Consider the following 27,055-nt stretch of genomic DNA (forward strand, 5'->3'; position numbering starts at 1 on the left):
AAGCTCTCACCTTGCCTCTGCAGACTGATCGAACACACTCCACCTGCTGTCCCGTCTCCAGCTGGAACGCTCGACAGCGTTTCATCTCCTGATCCCAGAGCTTCACCGCACCGCCCTCCTTAGTCCTGACACACACACACAAAGCATTTGTTTGTTTTTAATAGTCCTACACGTATATATGTGTATATTTTGACACTTGTATATTCTGCACTGATTCTTTGTATAAGTGCACTAACACCTGTTGATATGTTTATTCTGCACTGGCACTTGTATGATTGTATTGCCATCGTATTGTCATGTTAAACACATTGCGTTGCCCAGGACTTTGCCTGTGTATAAAATGTGCTGTTTAAATAGAGATTTACTAGACTTGACTACTCACTGTAATGAAATGTACCCAGTCCAATTCTGGTATGAAAATAAATTTGGGTAAAAATTCTGACACGTGCGACTTCTGGGAAGTCTGTGTTTAAAATGAACTCAGGCATTTATTAACAAGTTTATGTATAATGAGACAACCTCTGTGTTAATTATTATACTGATGAAAGAAAACAATGATAACATGTGTTAAGCTCTAAAAGAAAGCATTTTTTACTGTTACAATGATGTTTGGAAACTGCAGTTAACGCAAAATACATTCAGCTCATCTGCCATCAGCTGTTGGTGTTACTCACGGCCTCTCCTTGCCACCGGTCACGATGAGTCCGTCTCTCAGCGTAGTGTACATGGTAAAGACTGGCCCTGTATGAGCCTTCGCCACCACCCTCAGCAGGTAGTAATCCCTCCACACGTACACGTCCCCATTAATGGCGCCGGTGAATGTCAAGTTATTCTGCAAACACACATTTAGGAATAAAATGTTACTGAACCAAACCTGTCCTGGCTTTTAGCTGAGTAATAATTAATCACATTCATATGATAAATATTTGTTTTACCCACCTGGGGCCTCTTATAAAACAAAAAATTTCAGATTCATAACTCAGCATGCACGTGTCTCATTTGTCCAGTGTGGTAATACAATTTGATATTAGTTTTGAGTGCCAGCTATTGAAATAAATGCATGTTAGGACCAGAAGAACATAATGTGCTGTACAATGGTGACATGCTGTCTTCTTCTACAGCAGCCTTCTCATGTGCCTGCTGTAGACTGGTCTACAACTTCTACACAGATGAGAGCTAAACTTGCAAATGCTAATGTGATGTGTAGATTATATCCTTTATTTTAATGAGGTGACTATATTTTCTACATTTAACTGGTTCAACAAGATCTCTTTGAGAGATATTTTGGCAAAAATTGAATCCTTTACATCTATCACAGTAATGAAGGCGTGTCTGCTTCTGCTTACAACCAGGATTCAGCTATAGACCCGTTTCTGAGAGACGTCATTGTAGTAGTGAGTGCAGAATTAGCTATAAGCTCCTCAACTCTGGTCAGAGCCCCTCTTTGTATTGGTGCAAAGTAGGTGGTGGTTTTTGCACACCATACCTCATTGATGTCTTTGTTAGCATTTTCATTGCCACAATGGCGACGAGCCAGGGAAATTCAGCGTTCTCGAACTGGAAGTACCGGCACTAATGTTACTTCTCGCTGATTGAAATTAAAGGCAAGAATGTTTATGCAGGAAAAAAGACTTTATCCACGTCCATCAATTTTCAATATTTAATTTGGTTACTGCACTGAATATTTAAGAGTTGGATATGTTCTGTTTATTGTTCAATAATACTTAATGGCCAGATTTTCCGTTGTTTCTTTTTACCCAAGTTTACATTTGTGTGTCTTAATTTTGCACTTAAATTTTATTTTTTATATGTTTTTATTTCTATGCATATCATATGGCAGGCTGCAATCTATTGAGTTCAAATAAATACCAAATGTTCTAAAATACTATATATAGTGTTTTTATTCTTCAATCAGTTAATATAAATATCTTTGACATTAAAGCTGTTATAGAACGTAATGAAAATAACATCACAGTTACTTTGCTAACTAATTACTTTTACAATGCGGTAACTGAGTTTCTAACTCAATTACTTTTTGGGAGAAGTAATTTGTAACTGTAACTAATTACTTTTTTAAAGTAAGATGACCAACACTGGCTCTATATCGCGATTTTTGTGAAGGTTTTGGATTTCTCCAGAATCACTACTGCACCTTTAACTGTGTGCTCTTAATCATCGTGTGATTGAATGTGTCACTTTATTAACTTGCTGCATTTATAACTGAATCTCGACACCTAATCCACATCTGGTTTATCAGAGTTCATCTGATTATTCTTATTATAATTATTTATACTAATATAATCTGAATGTTAGCTACAGTTACTGTGCTGCATTAAACTGTTAAAGTTAGTTTAGCTAGCTAGCCGGAACCGGCTGGAACCAGAATGACAGAGTGGTAACCTAGCAACACAGAAGAGCCGTTTCTATCTGAAATCAGGGTAAGATTAGCACTTGCTAGCTGAGAAGCTAACTGTTGCAAAACTCTTTATATTCCCCCTGAGACAGCTGCTGAAAATGTCAAACCTAGAAAAACTCAAAGTGTTGATGACTGAGCGACTAAACGCTGTTGCTGAGGACATATCTGGGATGTTTGAAAGAACCACAGAACTTTACAGGAAGGAACTTTCTCATTTGAGAGAAAATGGCCCAGGTTTGTACATTTTTAGTGTTGTTCACACTCATTTCATTTAGTCAAATGTCAGTTTTCAAGGGTCAGTTACACTTTATCTAATTTTAAAAACTATTTCTTTTTTTATTCGTGCATGTTTGCTAACCTGTTTAACCTGGCAGTTGAACATGGTAACATGCTTTAAAAAAGTTGCCCCGTGTATCATCAGCTTAAGTTTCTAAGCAACTCAATGCTAACAGATGTTAGCATAAAATTTTTTGTAACACCTGCAATACCAGATTTTTTTCTCCACATGTTTTCAGCAGAAACAAGTCAGATAGTTAATAACATAAATCATATATCATCATCTTTTAACGTGATATGTTAGTACACCATCATTGGAACATGAAATCATGATAAAAACAACTAGTAAAAATTAAATATTGTAATATTATTTAGGTAGGTAGATTTATTTTTATACAATACAATAGGTTATAGGGTGAAACAGAATTTGTAACTCCCTTCTGCTACGTAGCAGGCGATGTACATTAATATAGAAGCAATTGTAAAAATGGTTAACATCTGGGACTACCGATGGAAAATAGCCCTCGGGTTAATTCTGGCATATTTACATTGCTGAAAAGCTAAGATGACCATTGATATGCACTTTCCCTTTTAAATAAATAAATAAAATTAAAAATTAAAACTATATTCAGTGGAGCAGTGCTGAGGATGAATTTGAGATCTAGGGTGGAGAGGAAGTATTTTTCTAAATGAAGGCAAGGGTCCAAAGAAAATATGAATCATACTGGAAAGGGGCCTTGCTTTAAAAAAAGGAACCATAAGGTTTAGTCCCTTCCCCAACCTCATCATTTTCTCACAGTCTCTAAGGGAAGCTGTCCGTGAAGGTCATCTAGGTCATAGTTATCTAAGGAGGGTTAAAATCAAGGGCAACTGGTTGAAGATAGTCAAATACATTTTATCCCTTATCCAAGAGACTTCTTCAGTTCTCACTGACTGAAGGGAACCTCAGCTATTTAACCTCTGTGGGCTCGTTGTCGAGATGATCGACACCAATGGTTCGTTAGTGCTCCTGGTTGTCTCATCTGAGGCCTGAGGGAACTGTTGTTCACATTATTGTTACGTTTTATTTAAAAACTGGTTGTAAACTAATGTTTTGTCATAGATGTTGTGGACACAACCAAAACTACTGAAGCAAAGGAATCATCAGGGATCACACTGACGTTTAGTAATGGTACCACTGATCATCAGTGTCAGAATAAAGTTGCAGTTGTCTTTAATATTTGTGCGTATGTTTCACTTTTCCCTTCAGATGTTCCCTCTGAGTTGAGCCCCTGTCTGGACCAGAAGAACCCATGGATTAAAGAGGAAAAGGAGGAACCCTGGACCAGTCTGGAAGGACAGTGCTTTCAAGGAGCCGAGCGTGCTGATACCACCGAGTTCACAGTCCCTCCGGTCCGAGTGAGGAGTGAAGTTGGTGAAGAGAAACCTCAGTCCTTACAGCTTCATCTGAGCCACACTGAGCAGAGCAGAGAGGCCAGCAGCTCACCTCAACATATGGAAACAGAAGCTGAGGGAGAGGACTGTGGAAGACCAGAACCAGCCAGTAATCCACAAATTCAAGCAGATGCACATGACGAGGCCTCAGACTCCTCTGATACTGAAAACAGCGATGATTATTAGGAAGAGGTCAGAGCATCTGAGTAAACACTCCGCCGACGGCTTTTAGCTGCTCTGAGTGTGGGGACAGATTTAGCCAGAACTGTTAAAAGTCACAGCTCATTAAAGTGTAAAATGTAATTCCACACAGTTTATAGTTAAAATTTACTGCTTAAGTTTCTGTGACAGCATACACAACAAGTTTGCTTGTAACTAATAATTTGTCAGTTTTGCACATTTGCATTGTATGATTTTATTTTGAAATATAATGTACTTATAATGTACTGTAACAAAAAAATGATACGTAACTATTAATATACATTCAATAAAAAATAAAATACATATTTATTCATTAATTAATAGAAAGAAAAATGTTTCTCCTAGCATTTCAATCATTTCTAAATTCGCTCTGCTGCTTCCAAGTTTGTATTTTCAAGATATTTATAATATTAATAAAATGACCCCATAGATTTTTTTAAATAACTCTTGTATTCCTTCAATAGAGATGTTTTCTTTTTCTAAGCTATACATGCAGATTGTTCAAATGTATTAAAACCATGGTGTTGCTCTTCGATTTGATTATTTACTGGGATGAATATAATTTAAAATTTTGATTTGCATTTTCTTCTTTTTGTTTGTGGGCTTGTTTAGTTGGAGTCATGTCCCGTATCATGTGACTTAAGTGGAGACCTCCTGTCCTGATACTAAATTCAGTCAGTGTTAATGGTACTCTCACCTGTCCTTTTTACCCTAAACCCAAAGAGTGTAGAAGCCATTAACCCTAACAATTATATATTAAATTCTCAGACGATTCTGCAGACTTAGCTTTAATAAAAAAGGCCAACGAGCTTTCTGACTACTATTCAGAGAATGTATTTACATATACATTTAAAAACGTATTTATTCCAGTGTCTATTAAACTTTTAAACAGCAGCAGATAAGGAAAGCTTTTGTTGAAAGTATTTTAGCAGATCTTTGCTATTATTGAGGTGTCTCTGTTTGCATACGGGTGCTTTTAGGAGCCTTGCTGTAGGTTTAGGATTTATGCACCTTTTTATATGTTGAATGTTTGATCTGTTTTTACGGCTGCAGCATCGGTAAAAGCCCGAGCCAGATTTTCTACTTTGTGGGACAATAAAGTTAATCTTGATTTTTGAGATTAGAACAACATTAACAACACAACAATAAGTCAGCAGTGAACTCACAGCACCGAAGGCGACAGACAGCATTGTCTGCATCCTGCCGTCCTCCACCGTTCCTACCACGCCCTTCTTGTACATCAGAGCACCTCCGGCTAGAGTCCAGAACTTCACATGTTTGATTCCTACCGACACGAACTGGGTGTCCGAGTCTGGACGAAACTCCACTACGAAGATCCGGTCCGGGTGTCCAGCTTTACTGCACACCTTGGATCCTGACACAAGACACAACTTTTATTTTTACTCAATTTTCTTTCCGTATTAATCTGTATTAATGTGCGTGTGTTTTAGTGGTTATTGATCAGATGTCAGTCTGACCTTCTTGCCAGCGCCACACAGTGATGGTGTGTTCAGGTTCCACTCCGACAGACAGCAGCAGCTTCCCTGTGGCGCTGAAGTTAACGTAGCCGACGCCTTTGGTGTGAGGACAGCGAAGGATGGACAGCGTCTGTTTACTCATCGCATCCCACACATGGATCGAGGGAGTGGTGCCTGCAGAAAGATTATGAAACAGGAGGAGAGAGGATATAAACTGAGGTTTTATTATGTCACAAGGATGACAGGAAGTCACAAAAACGGAGCAGTTAGAGGGATCAATGCAGCCCACAAACACCCTGAGAACCAGATCAACGTCAGCACAAAGTACTGAAGCGCTAGAGTTTAGAGTTGGCTGTCAGAAAATGAAAATAAGAAGACAGACAATAGGTCATGTGAATTTGGAGGCTTCTTGCATTACTACAAAATATTGAAGAATTTATAATTGTAATTTATATGATCGTAAACTTCCCCTATAGATAATTGTATTAAATGCACAGTGAGCAGGTTATTACTGTAAATTTCTACATTCCATTGGTAAGTTTTCTGTGTGGAGTCTCCAATGTAGATTTTCCCACAAGCACTTGAATGCACAATCCCGGTTCTCAGCTGTCTTACAACAAGAAAACAACACAGTTTTGATAAAAGTATAAATGAGAATGATGATAGTGTTTCATTGTCTTCGCGTGGAAGAAATTAATTCATTCTAAAAGTTGATGGAGCCACATTTTCTGATATATGCTAAGGAGACAGCTGGATATAGGAATACAACCAAATGCATTGCTTAATGTTTTTGACACAAAGACAGTACTCCTGAGTTACTGCTGAAAGTCATAATGGACTAATTTTGCAGGCTGTCTCTGGGTTTCAGGGTGTTGTTGTGGTGGGAAAGGCGGTGCGGTTTGGTTATTACCTGGGAGTTCACTGACGTCACCTGTGGTGTTGTGAGAGCGATGGTGACAAATGAGGCCAGCCAAAACACACACAGAAAAACAAAACAAACAAATAAAAAAAACAGATAAAAACCTCTAGTGAGTTGTTTCAAACAGTCTAACGTCAGTTTTGACAGTAGAGAGATGTTTATAGTGGACTTGCTGGTAAAATCAGGCTACAAGTGAAGTGGTGAGGCTTAAACCCGCTGTAACAGATTTTTCTGGCCACTTGGGGGCAGCAGGGACAAGTTGTGAACAGTTTTCCTCTGAAAACAGCAGCCTGCTGAAAACGCCACCTTTAGATTGATTGTACCCTCCCTCCAGTATCTCAAAACAATTTTTTGATTGTTAATGTACATTCAAAACAAAATGGTGAAATCCAGTAAGTTTCAAGAGCTGCTAAATAAACACTTATCACTGCCACCAAAAGAGTGAACCAGGAACAGGATGCTGAAAAAAAGCCCTAATTATTACCTATGGGCTCATAAATGTTGCTAAATACATTTACTCAATTAATGTACTTAAAATGCGAGTTACTTTACCATGAGTATTTTCTTTTCATGCCATGTTCTGCTTTACTCCCCTACATCTCAGAGGGAAATATTGTACTTTTTACTTTGCTTCATCAATCTGACAGCTTTAGTTACTTTACAAACGAAGATTTTTACAAAAATATGATTTTTTTGTTATTAAACTTCCCAATTGTTTCTACACGTCTAGCTAAAAACGATTACAAAATTAGTTGATTGACAGGAGATTAATTGCAACTCTTTTGATGGTTGAAATAATTTCGAACATTAGATGGATTTAGCTTCTCACGTGAAGATTTGCTGCTTTTCCTTTGAATGATGTGAGTAACTGTAATGTAATTTTTACAAACCAAACAACCAATCTATTAATGGAGAAAATAATCAGCAGCTTAATCCATAATAGAAATAATCAATAGTTGCAGTCCGATACCAAGTATTTCAAAATGAGTTCCAGCTCAACAGCAGTAAAATCCTTCTTTACATTAATGCATAAGGAATAATTAACTCATGATATATACAAATATATACATTTTAGTGCTTTGAGTACATTTTCCTGTTCATACTGACATACTTAAGTAACATTTTCAATACAGGTCTTTTTCTTGTGTGTTTTAGTGAGTATATTTACTTAAATAAATATCACTGTTGATTTTTTATACAATAAGTCTCACATGAGAAGGATGAAATTAAATATAAATCTAGATGACGTGGAAAAGTCAACTAAAGTCAGCTAAAAATTCACAAAGCATGTTTTTTCTTCTAAACATGGCCTGTACATCTGCTGATTGTGGTGTTTACTTGGACAAAGCTTCCTCCTTGTTTGTGTTAGCAGTCTGTTTCTATTAGCTCAGTGGAAAAAAAGTAAAGCAAGCTGGTTAAACATGAAGCAGAGGAGAGAAAAGCAGGACTTATTTAGTAAAGACGAGTTAGTAAGGAAACACACTGCCATGCAGAAACAAAGTCTCACTCATACACACACAGCACACACGCTCAGTGTACCGATCTGTCCAGAGGCGATGATATTTTTGTATTTCGGGTGCTGGTTGGCGGTCAGAGAGAGGATGTCATCAGTGTGCTCCAGGTAGAAACTCTGAGTTCCTGCAGCACAAGAAGACACATGAACACTAAAAGGGCAAAGGTTTGATTCCCACTGCAGCAACTGTGTCTGTTTTTTTGAAATTCTTAGTTCTCAGTTCTCCTTCTCTTAAATAGGATCACATATTCACCTCATTTTTCCCAGCAACGTACAACAACATGCGATATCTTGACTTCTTGTCATGTTTTGTAGGTTGACCTGTGTTGCTTGTGACCACAGTGTCAGCAGTTTAGCAAATATCTCACAACTTTTACAGTAAAAGGTACAGGTTGTACTGCACCTCTGTAGCTTCTGCTAATTATCCCAGTTATCCTTCACAGCGGCTGATCAGCTACTAATGTTATGATAATAATATACATTTTATGTAGTTCCACTATTAAACAATGCAAGATTGTATATGGACGTTTTTGGGAAATAAACAACTGTCATTCCATAAAATGACTGCATGAGGTTTAAACAATTAGATATTAAACACCATCAGTACAAATTTCCATGACATCGATTTTATTTTGCAGGTAATTTAGACGATTATTGTGCATTAGATTAATTATAAAATATTTATGTTGTGTGAAAAGTGAAATCTGCTAATAAAGGAACATCAGATAATTTAGTTATAATTGGTGAAAGCTTTAGATGTTAACAACTTAAAGCTTCCCTGTGGGGTTTTCTTGCGTGTCGCTGTGATTACCGTTGCTGAGACTGTGCACGATGCAGGTGGCGGCAGTGTGGTAGACGATGTCGGTGCCATCGTTGAGGTAGTGCAGGTTGTTACGACAATCGAAGCCCCGAAAACCAAACACATGATCTAAAACCAGGTCCTACAGAGGAGGAGACAGCAGAGAGAGATAATATAAGGGGCCATACAAGCCATAATTCATCCTGCCCCCTCATATACTTACATTCTCCTTTCACATACATATATTTTTATTCTTACACCAACACATTTTATTCTCATATTTATATATTTTCACCCACACATTCATAAATTCTGTAGGCATGTAAGAAGAATGGATGGATGGATGTGTGAAACGGTGCAGTGGTTGGCTGAGAAGTTTGAGTCAGGTCCGAGGGGATGGTGCATGATTGACATCTGGATATAGAATGTCACTCTAAGTTCACACACATTCAGTTCATACACTGAATGTGTCTGACACAGGGTCAATCTTGCCCAAGGACACTTCGGCATGCAGCCTGGAGGAGCCGGGGATTGAACCGCCAACCTTTCAATTAACGGGCAATTAATCAATTAACCGCCCGTATTTTGCTTTTACTAAAGTCAAGGAAAAGAAAATGCGTACTATATAAATGTATTAATTTAACGGAAAATTCCACATTCATAAATGTTTTGTACCTTTCTATACAAAATATTATTTGTATACTGTTTTGAATACTTCTTTATGTCCCATATACACTTTATACCTCTTTTTGCAATAAAGATTTAAGGAGGAAAATGTTTGATGTGCAAAAAGGAGAATGTTTTTATGTGAAATGGCCATAATGAATTATGGCTTGTACGGCCCCTCATAAGATAAACAGGATGGCAGACAGACTGAGACACAGTCATACCTCGACCAGTCTCTTCTTCTTGGAGACGTTGTTCTTCTGAAGTTTCTCTGGCTGTGGCGCTGCTCGACTCACTGGAGGCCTGGAGGATCAATCAGTCTATTAATCAATTAATCACTGGAGGAGTCACATTATCTCACTGTGCTGATCTCGGGAGGACAGACAGCAGAGACAGACAGGTGGAGGAACGGTCAGAAAGACAGCATGGTCAGACACAAACAGTACTGACAGACAGGTAGGACAGACAAGAGACTGTAGAGACGGACAGGCCAGCCACATGTGTCTCAATCCCTAAAATACAGGTGCTAGGACTACTGAGTACACCTAATAAGTTGTAAGTACTAGTAGTAAAAACAAAATTAGCTGTAATACAAGTAATAATAGTTATAGTGATATGAGTCATTGTAACAGTAGCAGTTATAATAGTATAATAGTAGAAGTAACAACACGTTGACACTGTTATAGTGGTAGTTTTATAGTACTTAGCAGTAATGATAGTAGGAATAGTTGAAGTATTGGCAGTGGTACTAGTAATTAGAAACAACAAGAGTAGTAGCTTTACTAATACCAGTGGGAATACTAGCAGAAGTAATAGCTCTGGTAGTGGTGGTAGTAAGTGTAAAAGTATAGTAATGAGGAAAGCAGTAGCAACGGTTGTAATTATAATAGTAGTAGTGGTAATACAGTATTAGTGTAGTAGTAGTAGTCATAGTAGTAGTAAAACAAACAATAGTAATGCTAACACTCATAACAGTACTGACAGTTGTATTAGGTAAAGTAAGAGTAAATTGAGTACTAGCAGTAGAAGTAAGTAAGTAATAATAGATTATTGGCAATAGTAGAAAGGTTGTCAGGTTCATAGTAGTAGTAGTAGTTGTAGTGAACAACAGTGTGGATTTGTGCATTTTATATTGAATAAATGTGGAGCTACCCTAAATTCCTTTCTCCTCCCCAGAGAAGATGGGGAGGGGTCAAAGTTGCTTTCTCTAAGTGCTAGCCCGACCATAAAACTGGCACCATTTTGATTCCGAAGCTGATAACGCGGGGCCTGACTGTTAAACTGACAAAGGGACACGAGCCAGCCATTGGCATCTCCCTGAACAGCCTATCAAAACTTACCCCACCACACACGTTTCCGTGGAAACTGACCTTATTCTTTGTTTTATTACCACATCAAAAGGATACTCCTTGTCTCACCTAAGTGTGACATGTTCCAGACACTGAACTTTGGATGACCAAGGACTGCATTCTCCAAAAGACTCAACGCATCTAATTAAATTTAATTAAATCTTTAGTTACCTGAATATGTTTGCCTCTATTTGAGTAGTTATGTTAACTGTTTTTAGCTATCTGTTGTTGATATTAGTGCTGAAAAGAAGTTACTTGTGCAATGTTTTTATTTTCAGCAAGAGACTCCTTCATCTAATGTAATCAATGCTTGTTCATAATACTTTCCTACAAAATCCCTTTAGAAATGATGACAAAGAAATGTTTTACTATACTCTTAATCGCCAGCTTGAATTTAAGGATGAATCAACAATATTCCCCGGTTCCTAAGGAGAGACGATCTTTGATTTAATCCAAGCTTTCCTCATGTAACCTGAGCTCCCCCAAGTGGACGAAATAAGTATTACATGCCCTCGTCGGAAATGCGGTTAAATGTGTAAAAATACTGACCAATAATGTGACAATTGTTTCCTGTTACCAAATGCTTAGAACAGTACAACCGTTCAACCATTGAGGTTCGATTGTGGAAAATATTTGATTATAATACGTGCAAATAGATTTCTTTTCTTTAGACATTAAGTTTGGAAAGGCAGTCCCTTGGGAAACCTGAGACGCCCCCTGGGGAACCACGCCCCAGACAACAAAAGAGCGACACGCGACCTGCTCGCCAGTCTCTAGACTCTTCACTAGACGCTTCCCTCTTCTCGCTCTTCCACTCTGGCCCCTGGATGCTTCGGCACGCGCGTGGCGTGCCTCGCCAGACAACACGCCCAGACTCAGCCAGCGAAACAAACAGGCCTTTGTTCGCCTGAAGCTACACACCTGAAGTGCCGAGACATCGATCTGCCTTCAGTTTGTTTTATTTTCTTTATTTCTTTTGTTTGTTAAAGTTATGAGTTCCGTCAAGTTACACTGGACTAATTCAGGAACGACCAAGTTCCATTTTAAGCCTTTTTCGTCGAGCCAACTTCACCGAGGTCAGACCAAGCCACGTGGTCTCGCCAGCTACAACCAAGGAAACCTGCAAACAGCCGAATTGCCAGACGGAGGAGGCGTTTTCAATCAGACACGGAGAACCCCGAAGAATCCCTAGCAAAAAGCCAGGATCGGCAGCTAGCGTGGGACCCGTGCAACAGGCCAAAAGCAGGCTGTCGACAAGCAGTAAGACTTAACACACGTTCTGTGATCAGATGTCCATTTTAACTCCTAAAATCATAGCATTAGTTTACTTTCATTAGCTCTTCTATGCGTATGAGTCAAATACTTCCCACAATCGAACCTCCAGGCTCATTGTTCAGCAAATGTCTATGTTCCCTGTATCCAACCATCTTTTTATCACCTTAGTTAGAGAATAAATTCACTGTAATATAATCAAGAGCTGTGTGTGTTGCCTATTTATAGTTCCTGCCAAGAGAATTGACCCTTTAGATATGAGACTGACTGACTGATTTAAGATAATTGAGCGATTATTAACTAACTGATCACTAGTAATAATTGTATAATTATTCAAAACTACCTAGAGGTCCGGAGACTCTAGGATTATAACAACTCCGGTGGTGCCCTTTACGAGGAAATTCTGATTTTATGAATAATAATTCATAATTGGGTATCAATTCTCATAAATTTATTAAAATGCATAACTAATAAATTTAGGTCCACTACATAGTAGTAGTAGTAAGGTGGCAATCACAATAGTACTAGTGTGTTATGAAAGAAGTAATAGTGCGGGAAGTATTAGTAGCAGTACTAGTGTGGTAATAGTGTTATCAGTAATGGTAAGAACTGTAAGAAAAAAATATAATTAATAGTAGAAACAGTAGTAAAAGTAATCTTTATTAAAAGTATACTGTAATATAGTTGTAACATACAGTTGAAATACTGATCGCAGTAGTAGTAGTACTAGCAATAAAACAAATCGCAGCTTTAGTATGGTACTTCAAATAATAACAGTAGTAGTAGTAGCAGTGCACAATAATAGTATTATTAGTAGTCAAATTAGTAGTTAGACATATAGTAACAGTAGTGTTGTAATATTAACAAATGCAAATAGTAGTTATAGTATTAATATATAGTATTAGTAAGACTTAGTACTTTTACAGTAACAAAAATAACATAAAAACAAGGGTGTGACTTTAAAAACTGTTATTACTATGCAAAAACTACAAACTATAACTGTAACCAACATTATAACCATTTAAAATAAAAACCCTTTAATGATAAAATCCAGATTAATACCCTCAGATGTAAATTATAATATAAATCTAGAAAACAAACCAAAGACGGTGTGAGGCACCCACACACAAACACACATGTGGTCACCTAGTATGTATACTAAGGTGACCAGATTTCTGAAATGAAAACCGGCAACATTTTTGGTTTGGTGGTATGTCATTAAAAAATATAATGTTATTATATATGAAAAGGGGGGATAATTTAGGTTTTATAATCTGTCAAATAAAGCTCTTCTGAATAAAATCAAGTCATTTTGAAACAGAAACTACCTTTCAGTCAATATGTAGAGGCTACAATAGCTTTCTGGCAAGTAGAATACTGCATTTTATGTGTTGTTTTGGCCATTTAAAGATATTTTAAGAGGTAAAAAGTAGTTGAGTTATAACCTGTCAAAAATAACTTCTGGATGAAATCAATTAAAGGTATTTCAACAGGTAAAAAGGACTGGATTGGTTGGTACACAACAAGTTAATTGATGATAAGGATAATTGCAAGAGATCATGTCTTTATTTGACATATAACTCAGCAGTAAGTCATGTTAATTATAGGCTACAGTCTGTTTTCCAAATATAAGCAAGGATATTAGACAAATATGCCTACCAAAAACATAATCCATTGGCAACAACAGGCTTTTATTATTGCCTATAATCACGTAAATGCCTGGTTACGCTATAAACTACAAACACTTATTTGGCCACAATTGTGATTATTCCATTAAAAGAAACGGCAAAGTTTCACAAAGACATATCTTTGCTGTTACCACCGACATAAAGTGATGTTTATTTGCACGTTATGTCTGTTTGAACCAGATAAAAGCAGCTGCAGAAACTGCTAAAGAAACTGGGCGACACAGCTTTAACATGCTGCGCGCGCTCCCGCGGACGCTATCCAGTCTTTCTGGCCACATGAAATCTGATTTCAGGTCTGTTAACACTTTCTATAGTCTATGGTTAATACACAGTAAAAAACGGGGACATTTCCAATGACAGCTCCAGACACGGGGACAGGCCACCAAACGTCGGGGCGTCTGGTCACCCTAACACACACACACACACACACATAATGAAGAGGCACAGCTTTGACAAACACTAACAGACAGACAGGTGAACAGACAGGTGGGTAGGTGTTACCTGGATCCCCTGGACAGCAGAGGGACAGAACCAAGGTACAGATCTTTAGAAAACACACACACTCACTCACATGTAGGACACACACACACACACACACACACACACACACACACACACACACACACAAGCCCCTCTACGCATACGAACACAGCAACACACTCACACACACGAATAAAGGCCTCATGCCTCAGAAGAACCATAATCTGATTTGCTCTGGCTATATTTACATGCTAACAAAATGCTCGCATGCTACCAGTGCTTGTTTGTATTTTCGGGCTGTCAGGCTAACATGCTTGCAGAGCTAATTGTGTTAATGGGCTAACATGCAAGTTTAGGCTGGAGGACAAACTCAGGCGAGATGAGCACACGTTGTTCACTGCATGTCTTTGTACCTGCTGCAGGGAACTTTTATCAGCTAATTTCTGACAGTGTGGCCCCACGTTTAGACAACCACATCATGTTTTTAGAACTGCAGTTCCCATAATGCTTTGAAAGACGTAAACAGGAAGTATAATGTTGTCACTGTGTCAGTTAGTTGTGGGGTAGCTGGATTAAAACACGATTATTTTCAGGAAAGTTCTTAAGTTATGTTTAGTGGATTTATGGACGTTTCTTCTGAGATGAGAATGCGTTGGAGCTGCTTGTCCATCTACTGCAGTTTATTTTTATCAGCTCAGTCTGAAAATGGAGAGGATCCAAAATGTTTTCGCTAATCTGATGGAAACAGCATATAGGTCAATTTGGGAACCAATGTACGACCGGGGTGCGATTTGCCATGGGATGTCTGGTCTGGTCTATGTATCCCAGCCTCTGCTCAATTATTTTTATCCCCCCTCAAAGTGATCAATGCCACTTCACTAGTGGTGCAGCAGATCACAAAATTCACAGTTCGAATTGATCCATTTTGTTAGGGTAACATTTATTTTAAAATGCCCTACTGTGGCTCTGATGGGGTTTTTTTTAACCACTACGTAGACTTGATCAGATTGGTTACACGTCACAAATAAAAGCCCAGTGAACATGGAGCTGGGTGTTGAAGGGAACTTGGATTAGTGAAGCCTGAATAAACAATCACAATCTGATGATCTGTCAGCCCAGCTTCATTGGTTCGCCACTGAACATGCCAAAAGACACAGCTACTGTATGTGGTTTCACTCAGTGGAGGCGAAAGCGTACAATCCGTTGCACCACTTCTATCCATAGTATTGGAAAGGGGATTTAATTCTGATCAGAGCCCCTATAGTCTCCACATGAGGAAAGTAAAAATATTGCACTAGGCTACTTGACAAGTTAAATAAGAAAAAAAGTAGCCTACAAAATAAAACAATGTGATTTATTAATAAAAACGTTTCAAAACACCCCCATGTTTTTTCCATAAATTGCACCCTGATGATGTCATAATTATAGCCGAAAGCAAGAGCTCATTCAGTGCTGTAGTAATGTCAGCTACATGTAGGTAAGGCTACTGGTTTTCTCTTGTGAGCTCTGTTTTTAGGCTATATATGTTTATATGTTGGCAAATTAGCAGCTCCTGCTTGCAGTGTATTCATGGATGGACAGACAACTATAACTGGATGAACATGATGATTCTCAGGGAAGTTTTGAAGCAACTTTTATACTATATTTCTAAGTGGACTGATGGGCATTTAGATGGACACGAGAAAATAATGATATGCTCGAGACGTGTTAAGTACTTCGTCCTAAAAGATGAGTGAAATTAGAGAGGAGCACAGTGAATATTTAATTCCCCACCTCCCTCTGTAAAGTTAATCCCTACCGAATGGAGCTACCGAAGATACTTCTATTGGGAAACCTGTTTGAGTGGGATGACAACAGTGCAGGACAGAAAGCAGGCTGTGGAGGGATGATAACACGGAGATGATGGGAAGAAGGGTCAGAAAGAGGAGAAAGAGACACAGGAGGAGAGAGAGAGGAGGAACAAACTGGGTTTTATAAGAGAGGAAGTAAAGGATGATAAGGAACGTGAGGATAAGTGAAGTAGAGACGTGAAACAAAGAAACCTAGCATAATATAACAGAGACATTATAATATACTGTACAGAAGCACTTTGTTTTGGACAACAAGCAATGAGGAGAATGGTAAAATTAATTGAAATCAATGCTAATTATGCAGGCTAAAGTTTTATGAAGGTGTCATTTTAAAGCTGTTCTTATTTCTAGAAGTGATTCACACCTGTTGGTTCTGTAGTTTTCTCAGCACTGTCAAAGTCTGGACAGGTTTTGGTGGTTAAGGGGGCAAGATGGTAGTTTAGTACTTTTCATTTCTAAGCAATCCTCCAAACCTCCACTACACAACACTTCAAATAATTATTAAACAACAACTTTTTTTAATCCAAGAAACTAAATTCTCATAAAATCTTTCAGGAAATATAACACTGCTAGCTTTGTTTTTATCCTGGGAATGATTTCATGAACTCTCAGATAAAATACTGGGATAAATATAAGGCAGAGAATGCATGAAGTGACAGGTTCACAATGAGAATAATCAAATCCGGATATTGGATAAAGAAACTACAGGTTCTTATTTTCCAAGATTAACTCACAAACTATCTACACAGCGAGTATCAGGTCATACTTACTTGACAATGCCCTGCCTCCAGGGGAATGCAAGTTAAAACACAACACAGATATTAAGAGTTTCTACAAGCAAGGCCAGAGAGCAGCCAACATTTAGAAAGTAAGGGTACCACAAACAGACAAAAACAAGTGCCTTTGGGTTAGAACCACACGAGGGTACTTGTGTACTTATTTGACACCTTTAGGCCTTTTCCACAACAGGAACTTACCTAAACTGTAACCTTTTAGGTTTTACTTTATTTTACGCCAGAATGTTTTAGATATACGTCATTGAAAAGGTGACACAAGGACAGCAATACCGGGACAAATGTAATTGTTGTTGTAAATGTAATGTTACTGTATGCGAGGTCAGTGAGTGTGCAGTTTAGTTGTGGGACAAACAACTATGGAGAAAGTGGCGCCAATATAAATTTTCTTTTAGATTTACATGTGATTACTTTTAAATGTCAGCCATGTTAAATTAGTAGAGTTGGCGCTGCTCTGAAGAGCTTAGCTTCAAGAAAAAATATATTGTGCTGCCCCACCAATTAAATTGTTACGATTCTAAACCAACACTACCCGAAAGTTACTTGTAAACACAATTCAACTTTTAAGGTAATCTCCAACACTGTCCAGCAATCTACAGTTTACACAGATTACATGTTGCAGTCACATTACTGGATTTATATTGAGGGATTAAACTTCCTTGTGGTCCTGATTATTGTCCTTTCCCACAAGTGTACCTGCAACTTAGATTTAGTATCACCTGAAATTTATGTTCATAAATTCGCCCCCAATGTGGAAACAAAAGCAAACCCTGCGCAGACAGAAACACCTGAAGTTAGAGGTCACTAAAACTTTGGTAAGCAATTTATTTCAGAAGCATCTTTTGTTATATCTGTTGAAATTCTCTGTACATCCTGACAGCAATCATTAAACCAAACGCTCTGACACAAAAATGGGACTGTAAAAGGCACGGCCAATAATTTATTTCGGTCTACGTTCATTGCACATGAACATGTGTTTTGTGGGAGTGGCTTTGAAGGGAGGCCTTAAGGGAGGGAGTGGGATTTTTTTTCAGCTGGATACTTAGCTTTCTTTTGCAATTTTCTCTGACGTTATGTGCCCCAACTTTAAGTCCCTGCAGCGGAAAAGGCAGAATTTTGTGTCTGCACTGCTTCTTCCCCTTTTAAAAAAACAAATCTTGTGGTTTTGCCAAAATATGGCTACGGCGCTCTGAGTTTAAAAGTCAGTAAACGGCATGGAAGTATTTACTAGTGATTTATGTGTTTTAGAATTTGGTTGGTAATCATGTTTTGTAAGATTAGACTTCAGTTTTAAGATTTATGACAACTTTACCGTGTAGAATGAATTTGTTCCTTTAAGGTGCTTTGAAGACAGAAACTCAATGACACTTAAGTTATGATAATCTGTTAGCATGTGCAACGTGGAAACACACAGCAAACTGACATGAAGGGACAAAACAAGATTCATCCATCGAGTAGAAGCCAGTGCATGCATGAGATGCGAAAGCCTTTTGTTTAAAACAAATACACAGGTACATACTGTGCGCTCACACCATTTTAAGTATAGAGGGCCACACTTAACACGCATTCACACACTGGGAACACACAGATGCTGTGACAACTGATGACACACCCATCATAGGACGAAACTGTTCATAAAAGGTCTGATAAAAGATTCAACTCAGGTTGTTCACACAGTCATCAAGTCAAAAAAGCATAAATCAAAGAGAAACAACGCTGAATGTCAAATACAGCAGCACACAGTCTGTTTCTAAAGCTTTGTTTTGTATATGGTGAAGGTTTATTAAGTTTAAAGCTGCACCATGAGCTCAAAAAGACAAGTCTGGAGAATGCAAACTACCAGAGAAAACCATCCCGGCTGCTTCCAAGAGCCTGACAGTAGAGTCTGTGTGACTGATAAATGAAGTAATTAGCTGTATTTGAAATCTAGATAGATACATACATGTGGGATTCAGCTTTAATGGAAGTATTTAATGTTTTACTCACAAAGCTTAAAGGATGAAATGTGTGTTTACAGTAAAGTAAAATGAAGGGCCATCATCAGATTTGTTCTCCTAAGCTAATCATGAACACAGCCAGCAAGCAAACTTTTCTTCACCCTCTTTAAAAAAGTTATATTTTACAGAATTTATCAGATAACATGCATTACAAGAACACTGACAGGAGGATAACTATAAATCTGTCAGAGAAACAGGACTCCTGGTTTACCTCAGAGATGTTAGCTTAAATTACAGGGCCTCCCATTGTTAACAACATAATGCATAATTGTAAGGAGCTTGTTTAGGGAAGATTTCCTGAAAGCAATGCCTTCTTTTTCATGACCGCCCTGTTCACACTCACCTGGAAGCTGCCTGAATATAATAAGGCTCACTGGATTTACACAGTGGCAATCTTTTCTCACCATTACCTTACGTCAAAGGTCATCAAGTCTCAAGAGCAAATGAAAGCAGATGCTGATAACGTAAATTCCCAGAAAGGCCTTTATTTGTGAAAGGCTTCTATTAGAGACTCCAATTTCCTGTTGCTTACTACATTCAGCATGATGTCCATTTCTACAGCACTAACTCCATCAGCATCAGTACAACAGAGTTATACTCTCTATTCTGCTGTTTTTTACTATTATTATTTAAGACTCTGCCATTATTTTTATATGAGAATTAAATTTATGTTTCTCCACCATCCTCAGACGTGTGAACTGAAGTCGATATAAAGTATAATGGGATCCCACCTTCACACCTGCCACAGAGGCGCCTACACAAAAAGCTGTCTGGTGCAGCTTTAAACTTTGAATGCAGAACAACCGGTTGACGTGGTGTGTGTGTGTGTGTGTGTGTGTTACTCATTCTGTGGGTACATAAATCTGTTTACACAGTCACATTGTGAGGACTCGCCTTCCGTTTGGGGATCATTACATTTGAGAAGACTTGGTTGAAGGTTAGGGTAAGTCTTCAGGAAATGACCGTAAGTCAGTGTAAGTGATGGAAACACGGCTGTGTGTGTGTGTGTGTGCATACCTCTCCTCGGCAGACAGCTCCTTCAGCTGTTGGTGAGGTTTGGTTCCTCTCATCTCTCTGAGGCTGGCAGCGTACATCTTAGTGGTGTAATCCACCGTCTTCTCCCGGGCAACGTCACTATCGTAGCCTTCAGACAGGCACACGCACATATTTATAAATTAGAATTGTGCAACCTGACTGCGTAAAGCTTTAGGCTTCTTATCAAATTTAACTTAATAATAAAATAAACTCTTTCTCTTTTGCTGTCTGACTCTGCCAGTCGTCTCCATCGATGTGTGTCATGTGTTGCATGTAAATACACAATGTCCGGGCCGGGTTCAGGTCTCAGTTTTGCAGAAGTCCGTCAAGAGCAGAGAAACTTTTTAATAAAACACGGACACACCCACCTCCGTCCTCCTCAATGTCGTCATCCGACTCCTCGCTGTCCACGAGCGGGCGGTTGTCTCGACACAAAGGCCCCTCCCCCTCTCCACCAAACCCACTTCCTCGCTCCCTCGCCCAGATCATCAGGGCGGTGTCGGCCCCGCCCACCGTCAGCAGGGTGGAGTCGTCCTGAGCCCAGCGGACGTTGGTCACCTGCGCGCTGTGGCCCACATAATGCTTAAAACGAGCGTACTGACCCTGGCGGGAGGAAGAGGGAAGAAATACACCTGTTGACGCATTCACACCAGTGGCAGATTTTATGAAACAACAGTGAAAAAACACTGCAGTAAATTAAAAGTCCGGCATCCAAATTTGATTGAAGATTAAGCGCGTATCATTCTCCAGGTATTTACGGTGAAAGTACTCCACCTCGGGATGAGAGGAGATTAGTTTTGCTGTTGGGTGAGATTTTTATGTCCGGTTGAAGAAGGAAAGAAAGGAAAGAAGAGGCAAGTAAAGACAGAAGGAAAGCGGAAGGAAATACAGAAATAACAATGAAAAGGAAGGAAGGATAATTAATCAACAAGGAAAGAAATAATGGATTAAAGAAAGAAAGAAGAAGAAAGAAAGAAAAGCAAAGAAAGAAATAAGAGGCAAAATGAGGACAGAAAGAATGAAGACTAGAAGGAAATATGGAATTAAGAGTAGGAGGCGATGGAAGAAGGAAAGCAACGAGGAAGAAAATGCAGAAAAAATGAGAGCAAAGAAGGAAAAAGGAAGACTTTACTTTCAATCAAGAAGGAATAATGTATTAACCTGTTGCATGTTCTATTCTCAAGTTGTGGGTCTGTACAGCATGGGATTGCTTTTTGGTCATGGAATGTTGATCAGTATTCTGTTTTTATCAATACTTTAATGTTTTGGAAGCTTTACATTATTTGGATCGTGGCTGTATGGACAGAAATAGTGTTTTGAAGAAAACTCCCAATAAAAGTGAACATATAAACAGTAAATATGGCCAAAACATGGACATTCGCCTGGTGTATTTATGAAAAATTGTGTAATACCTGTTGTATATTAGTTTCTTTTCATCAGATTTACAGTTACAGTTGTATTCCAGGTGTATTAGAAGATATTTAGTTGAATTATTATCTACAGGATGATGGTTTTGATGGCAGTATTGCTATTATAATTTAGATTTTATACCAGGCGAGGATGACAATATCATATTTTCCTTTATTCTATCTCCATTTACTTTTATTAGCAAAATAAAAAGGTTAATTTAATTTAGTTGGTTCAAATTCCTTAGCTTCTGACCTATCAAAGGAGACCAGGCATTAGGCGTTTTTCCTGGAAATGGGGGCAAATAGCTGGAGGTTTTCAACAGCTTAAAGAAACAAGTAAAAAAGAGAGAAGAAATAAGATTAAGAAAATAATTACTTATGAAGAAGGGAAAAAAGAAGTTAGAACCAAAGAAAGAGGAGTGTGATGATGGAGCAAAGTAATAAATAAGGAAAGAAGAAAAAGAAGGGAGGCAAAATAAGGAAGTAAAGAAAGAAATAAAGTATTTTCCATCAAGTTAAATAATGTCTACACATCTTTGTATCGCTGAGCTTTGAAGATAAAATATTTTTTCTCGACATCACCCATGTTAATCTCGTGTTCATCTCATCTTAAATGTTGTGAATCTACACAGTGACCAGTGACTCCGTCTGTCGTACTCGAACCGGGTAGCTGAACAGTTTGAGGAAGCCGAAGTCGTCCCCGGTGGCGAGCAGCGCTCGGTCTCTGGTGAGCGACGTGGCGTTGATGTCGGTGATGTCGCTGTGCGTCGGCCAGATTCCCTCACAGCTCGAACCCAGAACACACGTCCAGCTGGACCACTCGATCCGCTCCAGCTACAAACACACACAATAACAACAATAAGATGGAGACGGACAGAGATTAAGAAACTTGATGGTGATACATGAATGAATATTTTTTATTCAAGTGTCATAAACCTAAAGTATGTCCTGCAGACATCCTCAGAAAAAGCCTAAGTTAAAGATGATAATAACAAAGGACAGTAGAATGTAGATGGAGGAACAGTGTGTTGGGATTTGGTTTTGTGCTGTTGTTTTTCCTGTGTTTATTTTATATTGTCATGGTTTGGAGTTTTGTAGTCTAGGTTATTATTTTGGCTCATTCGCGTTAAGTTTTCTTTGTAACTGTCTTATCTCTCATCTTAGTTCTTGTTCCTGTGCTTTAGTTCATGTTTAGTGTTTTCCTTATCGGTGTATTTCTGTATTTTCTCATTATGCTCTGTCTTAGTCCTTAGTCTTATCTCCATGTTTTAGGGTAGTCTTGTCTCCTGTTTGGTCCCATCTCTGCCTGTGTCCTGATTTTGCTGTCTTTCATTTTATTTTGGTAGATCTGTCCTTGTGTGTTCCTGTGAACTTTACTTCCTTTGGTAACCTTCTGCACCTGGTGTCCTTGTCTAGCTTTGTCTGATTACCTGATGCGTCTCAGCTGTGGTTCCCTCCCTGCTCGTTTACCTGTGTATATATTGTCCCCAGTTTTCTTCAGTCTCTGTCACGTCCTTGTATTGTCTGTATCAAAGTTGAGTGTCCTGCCTTGTACCTTGTTTCCTGGTATTCTGGATTATTCCCTGAGTTTTGTGGATTTGTGCCTTGGATTCCCTTTTGTTCTTGTTTTTGGATTTCTTCCCAGATTTATGTTTTTTGCTTTGGAGCCACTTTCTGTTTGAACTTTAGCCGCTGAGCTCCCAGCGTTAGCCTGTTTGTCTTTTAGTAAATAAATCTTTGTTTAAACTGCATCCTCCTCGCCTACGTCTGCATTTGGGTCCACACCTCCGCCAATCCTGACACAGTGTCCACACCCAAAGGCACACACTGACCTCAGTGTTTCTGATGGTTTGTCTTTTTCCTCTCGGGGCTTCGAAGAAAAGTTGCTCTTTGGCTCCTGTGTTCACCTGCAGTAGTTTACCTGCAAAACACACACACACTTTTGAAATGAAAATAAAAAGTTGAATTTGTGAACTTTAAATATGACATTAGTGAGTCACTCCGCTGGCTTTAGGACCTCCACTTGTTCTACTGTTACACTTCATTTTAACATTTACTGTCATCCCATAATCGTCACTTGTAGCGACGGAGGTCACTGTTTAAAAAAAGTTACTCAGTCTGACTTTAATCCTCTCTGATTATTAACCCCTTAACACACCTTTTATAGAAAACATGTGGTGATAAAGTGCTATTTAAAGAGCTCCACCAGACATGTTTTTAAGACATGCTCAATTTAAAAGTTCGACCCGAGGTGTCTCCTGTCTTTTGAAACAGTCTATGCTCCTACTTCAATGAAAGTCCATTCTCAGTGTTTGTGTCCTGCAGTATCAATGTTTGTCACTTTTTGTTTGTTTTCAAACTGGACCACGATTGACTCCATAACTCCTGCAGGTACGTCCAGGTGTTAAACGAAGATGTGAGCATCTGAATGTGCATCACTCTGCGCAGTGAACCACATGTTTCAGATATGCGCTGTTACCTCGAGCATCCCAGTCGACGTGCGTGATGTAACTGGACGCTCCTTTACAGATCCCCACTCTCTTGCTGCTCTGCACATTGTAGATGTCCACGAAGCTGTCGTGTGATGCCACCGCCAGGAATTTGCCCGAGTCTGAGACCAATGCGTGTGTGCGAGAAAATGTCAGATAAAAGTGAGAATGAGAGGATTTATCTTTAAGCGGAAACACAGTCGTGTTTGTGTTAATGTGTGTGTTCGTGTACCTGGAGTGAAGCGGACGTCAGAGATGGTGTCGCGGCGATGATGAAAGCCCAGGAGATCCTCCAGCGTGTCTGCGTTCACCACCAGCACGCCGCCATCACTGAGACCAACCGCCAAGCCTTTCCATCAGGAGAGAAAGCACAGCATCGACCGCCTGGAAAACACACACACTCTGAGTCAGTCGGGTAGTTAACCAGTTAGCTTAGTGGTTATTTGATTACTCTTGTCATTAGTCTCTTTTGGTGTCTCTCCTTTCATTTCCCACCGGCTGTCTGCGGTTTACTGCCTAATAAAGGTATAAAATGCCTACACTAATCTAAATCTGCAATGTCAGCTAAAATCTCTGTACCCTTAAGACAATTTCAAAAATAATTCTCTGCCTGCCTGTGGTTGCTTTAACCCAGCTTCTACCGAGTTTCAGCTCTATGATTCAGCACAGAGAGAGATTCATACAAGTTTAACCTAGCTTAGCACAAAGACTTGAAGCACAGGGAAACTGCTTGTCCCATCAAAAAAGAAAAACAATACCCCATTCCCTCTGAAAGGTAGTGAAGAGAAGTACAACTTGATATGAAAATAAACCTGAAGTGAAGTTCAAGTCTCTGCAAGTAGGGTTTTTTGAAGAAATGATCGGAAACAAGTAGCTGTCTAAAAGAAAGGAAGTCAATCTAAAAACTGATTGACTACTGGGATTTGAAGTAAAAGGACAAAGGCGTGTGAAGTTGACGGTCTGGTCCTTTATCTGACCTCTCTTCAGCTTGCGGACGGCCACCATGCGGTGATTAGCTGACGTCTCCCACAGGCGCAGGGTTCTGTCGTCGCTGACGGTGGCACACACGTGGAGGAGGGGGTGAGCGGCCAGACCCCAAACCTCGCCCTCCATGTGACCCTGCAAACACACACACACACACACACACACACAAACGTTAATAACCAGGAAGATTCAAATCTCTGTAAACAGCTCCCTGTTTCTCGTCCAGTTGTCAAAATCCAGATAAACGAAGAGAGCAGCTGATTAAAAATATTAATATGATCACCTGAGTCGCCCTAAATTATTACCAAGCGCTCACAGCAGTAAGTACGGCTATAATAACCGTGTAGTAATATAAAAAAGCAGCAGAGTGCCCTGGGTTTTGTCTCTCAGACTACTTACGCTTGTGGTATGTTGCAGCACCTGCAGACAGTGCTCAGGGGGGAAAAAGGTACATTTTAAAATGTACAGATCTTTCTACTTGCTAGATGTGAGCATCGATGATAGATACAGTAAGGTAGTAAAGCTCAGTGCTGTTTGTAGTTAATAAACTATATTTATTAGCTATATTAGTCTTTCTTTAAGGAACCTAAACAAAACTTCTTATCACCTCTTCTTTTTCCTTCCTCGTCTTTTCCTATACTGTAATACCAATATTAGCAAAAGCACAATGAATTTCATCCTAATTTCCAAATCCAATCCTAACTTCTTTGTGCCCAACACACACACACACACACACACACACACACACACACACACCTCTGAAACCAAACCTTCAGAATAACACATTGATAAAACACACACACATACAAAATGGTCTTAATCTTTACCAAAATGTGTGAAGACTGTTGATCTGTTCTGTGTGTGTGTGTGTGTGTGTGTGTGTGTGTGTGTGTGCACGCTGATCGATCTGCTGCAGTCGGCTCTCCTCACCATGGCAACAGGTGTCGTACCAGACACACACACACACACACACGCACACGTGAGCCTGAAACATTATTATCGAATGTATAAATGTGATAAAGACGTGAATGTATTTATTCAAACAGCAGTTAAAAAAGTCTCACCATAAGGTCCATTTAGTTGCTGTTCGGGAGATTTCAACCATATGATATCACATGACGTTCCTCAGCAGTTGTCATTGAAATGTAGATGTGCAATTTGTCAGATCCTCTAAACACTTTAAGTACTTCTCGTTCGTGTTCGATCCAGAACAGCTACTAATGGACATGGGATCCATTATGGTCTGGTTGTGGTTGAGGTGCGAGTCTACAGGCACCTCACGATCTCGATGCAACAACATTTTTGATTTCAATACATAAAACTGATGAATTTGCTTCCATTCTGTTTTAGCTTAGTTTGTATTAGGGGTATGAATGCAGAATGAAAATATTCAGTATTTATTTAGCAAAATTTAAACATTCAGACACCTGAGAGTCCATTTAGTCTCTATGGATGTCCAAAAGGAGAAAGTTTGGTTGTGTTTAGATGTTTGAACTCGACTTCGAACATACCTGCACCAGCAGGGTCATGGGTCCGGTCTTGTCGATCTCCAGAACTTCTCCGTTTTTGGTTCCAACCAGGATGTGACCGTGACCCAGAGTGATGGCCCTGATGGACGGGTTGTCCTCCAGGAGCAGGCCTGCACACACACGCACACACATTTACAAAGTCTTTCATGTAGTTTATCCATTTTAGTTATCTTTCCCAAACAGCTATTTATGGTTTTACAGACAGAGGTGTGTGTCACCATGTGTCCAGCTGATGGCAGTGTTGGATAGAAGAGTTTCTACTGTATGTGACAAAGTGACAAAACGCACTTACGACTATGTTCACCCTAATTTATAAATTTATATTTTATAAAATAGAAATATATACAATGGCTATAGCTAGAAAGAGAAAAATCCAGAGTGTCACTGGCCTATTTACAAAATACAATAATTTTCTACTTTTACTTACTTTTCAAATGGAGATTTAACCTTATTTTAGTCATTGGGTGCACATAAATA

The 27,055-nt window shown here is 39.0% G+C and overlaps 1 protein-coding gene across 1 annotated transcript in view; it reads right to left on the bottom strand.

Moving 5' to 3' along the window:
- The window catches only part of LOC119913318 (echinoderm microtubule-associated protein-like 6), a 102,588-nt gene that overhangs the window by 5,389 nt on the left and 70,144 nt on the right, over positions 1-27,055 (bottom strand). The window contains 17 exon segments of the mRNA XM_038732724.1: positions 11-125; positions 675-832; positions 5,494-5,702; positions 5,806-5,979; positions 6,716-6,736; positions 8,264-8,362; positions 9,049-9,178; positions 9,927-10,005; positions 20,150-20,276; positions 20,536-20,770; positions 22,234-22,410; positions 23,409-23,497; positions 24,056-24,187; positions 24,298-24,414; positions 24,417-24,467; positions 25,004-25,184; positions 26,561-26,688. Coding sequence (XP_038588652.1) covers positions 11-125; positions 675-832; positions 5,494-5,702; positions 5,806-5,979; positions 6,716-6,736; positions 8,264-8,362; positions 9,049-9,178; positions 9,927-10,005; positions 20,150-20,276; positions 20,536-20,770; positions 22,234-22,410; positions 23,409-23,497; positions 24,056-24,187; positions 24,298-24,414; positions 24,417-24,467; positions 25,004-25,184; positions 26,561-26,688 — 2,222 coding nt within the window.

This window comes from Micropterus salmoides, unplaced genomic scaffold (assembly GCF_014851395.1).
Source record: "Micropterus salmoides isolate LMB-PRFRI ecotype aquatic unplaced genomic scaffold, ASM1485139v1 Ms_hic_scaffold_2, whole genome shotgun sequence".
Taxonomy (NCBI): domain Eukaryota; kingdom Metazoa; phylum Chordata; class Actinopteri; order Centrarchiformes; family Centrarchidae; genus Micropterus; species Micropterus salmoides.